At 48.1% G+C, this 5,000-nt stretch overlaps 1 protein-coding gene across 1 annotated transcript in view; it reads left to right on the top strand.

The window, feature by feature from the left end:
* The window catches only part of fbxl17 (F-box and leucine-rich repeat protein 17), a 94,158-nt gene that overhangs the window by 29,071 nt on the left and 60,087 nt on the right, over positions 1–5,000 (top strand). Inside the window, 1 exon segment of the mRNA XM_084690723.1 lies at positions 4,208–4,315. Within this exon segment, the coding sequence (XP_084546849.1) occupies positions 4,208–4,315 (108 nt within the window).

Consider the following 5,000-nt stretch of genomic DNA (forward strand, 5'->3'; position numbering starts at 1 on the left):
CCATCTCTCCTCCACACACAGCCTCCCTCCACATCTGTATGTGGTGTGTGTGTGGTCTCCAGAGCATTGAAGATCCCTCCAGCCCCCTGGCCCACCTCCAGCTCTAATCATGGCAGGCCTAGCCTCTGTGCCCAGGGGGGGTGAGGGCAGAGGGGGCTGCTAGCCTCAGGTGAGCCCCAGGCTTCTCTGGCCTACGGTGACACTGATGAGGATGAGGTTGCGGATGAATATTTCTGGCTGTAAAGATGATTTTACTTACGGTTAGGTCCTGTTGTAAGTAGATAAAGGTGTGTAAAACTGAGGTGTGTGTGTCTAGGTATGTCTGTGTGTTTGGCAGCTGTTAGATTCTCCCTCCTCCGTGGTAGCGGAGGTGGAGCATCGATCCTGAGGGAGCTGGACCAGGTCCTCCTCAAACACACACACACACACACTTATGGACACACACACGGTTACACACACACACAGGAACACACACACACACTTATGGACACACACACGGTTACACACACACACAGGAACACACACACACGCTTATGGACACACACACGGTTACACACACACAGGAACACACACACGCTTATGGACACACACACGGTTACACACACACACAGACACCCACACACGCTTATGGACACACACACGGTTACACACACACACAGACACCCACACAGGAACACACACACACACGCTTATGGACACACACACGGTTACACACACACACAGACACCCACACAGGAACACACACACACGGTTACACACACACACAGACACCCACACAGGAACACACACACTCAAACACTTGCATATACACACACACACACACTGTGTTATAAAAGGCTTTGTTAGCCCAGTGCTCCAAGGAGTGACCAGATCAATCACCATGGCGATGGTCCATGCAGATCGCCGTGGCGATGGTCCATGCAGATTCCCCCTGTTCTTGGAGACATCAGGTCTACTGACAGTGACAGAGTGAGACAGGGTCTGTGTGTAGGTGTGAGTAAGGCTGCCGTTTCGCTGTGAGTGTGTGTTTAATGAGATTGTGAGTGTGTGTTTGTATGTGTGTTTCTGTTTCTACATGGCGGCTAATTGCAACTATTATGTTTACAGCTTGCTTCATATCTTCTGGGCCTAACCTGGGACTATATCTTATTTATTTCGTATTTTTATGGCAATTCATTTTGTATCAGCTAAATATTTTTTATTACACTTTAATGTAAATATATCTTAAGTATTTCACGATGCTACACTGTCCTGATAAGATAAACAAGAAAGAGGAATTGCCTTGAGGAAGATGGAGTTTGTTACGGCATCAGTGTTTATTTAGAGTTCAATCTGGTCGTCAGAGGGGCCATGCTAATAAAGTTTTGTTAATTAGGATGATTGATGAACAAGGCGTGTATCTGCTCCTTGTGTTAATAACATCCTGATGAGATGAAACACAACCTATCCGTTGTCATGCCCACATCAGTCAGAGAGAGAGTGTGTGTGTGTGTGTGTGTGTGTGTGTGGTGTGATTTTGGTGGTTTGTGAGGATTAGAATGTGTGTGGGTTTGTATTTATTCATATTTGTGTGTTTCTGTCAAGACACGCACAGAAAGAAGAGGCACAACAATAGACACACTAGACAAGAAACTTGACATCAAATAAATCTCTCCTTCTTTCCTTTACTCTCATGTTTCAGACATGTCTCTCTATCTTTTTCATCCCTCTCTCTCCTCCCCTCCCTCTCTCTCCTCCCCTCCCTCTCTCTCCTCCCCTCCCTCTCTCTCCTCCCCTCCCTCTCTCTCCTCCCCTCCCTCTCTCTCCTCCCCTCCCTCTCTCTCCTCCCCTCCCTCTCTCTCCTCCCCTCCCTCTCTCTCCTCCCCTCCCTCTCTCTCCTCCCCTCCCTCTCTCTCCTCCCCTCCCTCTCTCTCCTCCCCTCCCTCTCTCATCTTCCCCTGTGAAGATATTAATATTTCCTTTTCAGCACTTTTGCCAAATCAAATAGAGGAATATAGCTACTGTAGGACTACTGGGAAATCTCTTCTCAGTCTAGACGTCCCCCTAAACACACACACACACACTCACTCTAACACGCACACACACACACAGATGTGTGCTTTATCTAGCTATCTCTCTGTGTGTGTGTCTGTATGTGTGTCTATGTGTGTGTGTGACATTGTGTGCATGCGTGTGTGTCTGTTAGACTGTCTAGACTATTGGACTGGAAAGTGTGTGTGTGCGTGTGTCATCTATCACACCGACTGGAGTGTGTGTGTGTGTGTGTGTGTGAGAGCTTCGTTTGATATGCAGCCACCCATACACACAGTATCATTCACCAAGTCTGTCGCTATCTTTCTCTCCCCCTCCTCCCTCTCTCCTCCCCTGTTTCCCCACTCCTCCCTCACTCCTCCGCTGTCTCCCCCCTCCTCCCTCTCTCCTCCCCTGTCTCCAGAGTTTGTCGAGTGTATCCTTCCTCCGGAGGTCTCTCTCTTTCTCTCTTCTCTCTCTCCTCTTTGTTTCACTCCCTCCTCTCTCTCTCTTTCTCTCTCTCTGTGTGTGTGTGCTGACGTTCACATAGTACAAGTCCCCCTCCCCCCTCCCCCCTCCCCCCTCCCCCCTCCCCCCTCCCCCCTCCCCCCTCCCCCCTCTTCTCTGCGGAGTGTCAGCGAGGTTCTGGAATGTTCTGCTCATCGATGCTGCTAGTTTAGACTTCAGGCTTGCTTTTCTCTGCTCGTAACTTCAGTAGTAAACCTCTTCTGCTGGCTCATCATCCTGTCAGATCAATACTAACACCTCACCTGAGGCTGTGTGTGTGTGTGAGAGAGAGCGAGGTTTATTATAGTGTGTGTGCATAGGTATTGTATAGTGTGTGTGCATAGGTATTGTATAGTGTGTGTGTGTGATGAACTCATCAAGCCTGCATCCGTCCTCAGAGAACAGTTTCAGGAGAAGCTGATGACCCCCCTAAAGAGAATCAAACATTATGAGAAAGTAACAAACCTTGATGAGAGTCGTACGTCTCTTATCCTGACAGCCCAATACCCCCCCCCACACACACACACACACACACACACAATGTGGGATATGCTCCCCTCCTTCTCTTTGTGTGTCTATCTTGTCTTGAAGTCATCTTCAGCAGGTCAGCAGGGTTTACTGGTCAGGGTGGAACATGTGCCTGGCCGGCAGTCTGGAACCCTACACAGAGTTTTTGAAAATCCAATCGGTCTCTCTTTTCTTTTCCCAATCACCTGCTGTGAGTTAGGCTTCTCTTTCACACACACACACACACACACACACTCTCTCTCTCTCTCTCTCTCTCTCTCTCTCTCTCTCTCTCTCTCTCAAAGTGATGGACAGTTTGGCTGTGGTCTGGTTGTGGTATGTTTGCTTCCAGGCGGTTGTGATTTAGGGTCGTGTGTGTGTCAGGGGCTGGTACTCACCCTGAAAATGTTCTCCTTTCTGGTCTCCAGCCAGACGCCTTCAGATGCCAGCTGCCTCCTCTCTCCTCTCCTCCTCTCCTCCCTCCTCTCCTCTCCTCCTCTCCTCTCCTTCTTCCTCTCCTCCTTCCTCTCCTCTCCTCCTTCCTCTCTTCTTTCCTCTCTACTCCCTCTCTTCTGTGTGTGTGTGTGTGTGTGTCGTGATAGTCCCGTGGGTCACCTTGTGAACTGTGGGATGTGACAACAGAGCAGTTTACCTGCTCTGAGGTGATGTGTAATCTGGTGGTAGGTGTGTAATCTGGAATAATGTCAGGCTCTATGGAGATGGTCGCACAGTCAGATTATGAGATGACATATTGTATTAAACCGCATGTGCTCAGCAGGAGAGTGGAGAACATCCTAGGTATGTGTGTGTGTGTGTGTGTTTGATCTGGACAGTATTTGATCTCCAACCATGACAAGGTGAATTCCTACGCTTAATCTGCTCTTTCTTTCTCTCCCGCTCTCTTAATCTTTCTTTCATGCTTTCTTTTTTATGGACGAGTGTGTGTGTGTCTCTTTTGTTGGCTTTCTTGAGAGAACTCCAGAACAGTCTTGGTGCGGATCCTTTTCCTGTTCTTTAATCTCTTTCTTTGTCACCTCGGTAGAACTAGTCAACGATCTCTCTCTCTCTCTCTCTCTCTCTCTTTCCATGTGTGTGAACAGAAGGATGTTGGTTGATGTTTCAGTATTATTCACTGCTGCCTTGGTTTCTTCCTTTCTTCTCTCCCTTTCCCCTCCTCCTCCAGGTCAGTGATAGGTCAGTTCGAGCGTTTGCGGAACACTGTCCAGAGCTGCAGTTTGTCGGTTTCATGGGATGTTCCGTGACATCACAGGGCGTCATCCACCTGACCGGGGTAAGTGACAAGATGGCCGCCTCCCTTTTCTGCTGACGACACAACAACATTCCAAAACCCACAAGTCTGAATACACATTTTGGTTTGTTGTTGTAAAAAGTGTCACATCCTCCAGTGTGTCTTTTGAAGAGGAACAACTTTCTGCCTCTGAGCTAACTTGGGACGAGTTCTGGGTGTAGTTGACTTGAGATCTCATGCAAGCCTAATGAGATGAATCCTAATGACACCTACACCCTGCTGTTAGTGTATTAACATGCTAATGAAGGGCTCCATGGTTAAACATATCCTCACACACACACACACACACACAAACACACACAGGGATAACCTGCTTGTTCTCCCCTGGGGCATTCACCTAAGACACTCTGCTCTACACACACAGACACACACACACACACACACACACTTAACTAACAAACTTTAGCTAGCTTGCAAATCCTGAGGATAGCCTGACGAAGTTGAATTAGCCATGTCGTTAGCAATGCTAGCTGCTAGCGTTGGTTTGCTAGCTGTATATAACATTTCACTAGCCATTGGCCTAGCCATTAGCCATTAGCCTTTTTTAGTTCTAAAACAAGGCTCTACGCTGCTTCGAAATGTAAGCCGTACCATCACAAGAAAACTGTAAAATTGGGGTACAAGCCGCGGTTTTATTTCTGAAAAATATGGTTCCCTCCCTCCCTCT

The sequence above is a fragment of the Hypomesus nipponensis genome, chromosome 24 (assembly GCF_054491055.1).
Source record: "Hypomesus nipponensis isolate SF chromosome 24, ASM5449105v1, whole genome shotgun sequence".
Taxonomy (NCBI): Eukaryota; Metazoa; Chordata; class Actinopteri; order Osmeriformes; family Osmeridae; genus Hypomesus; species Hypomesus nipponensis.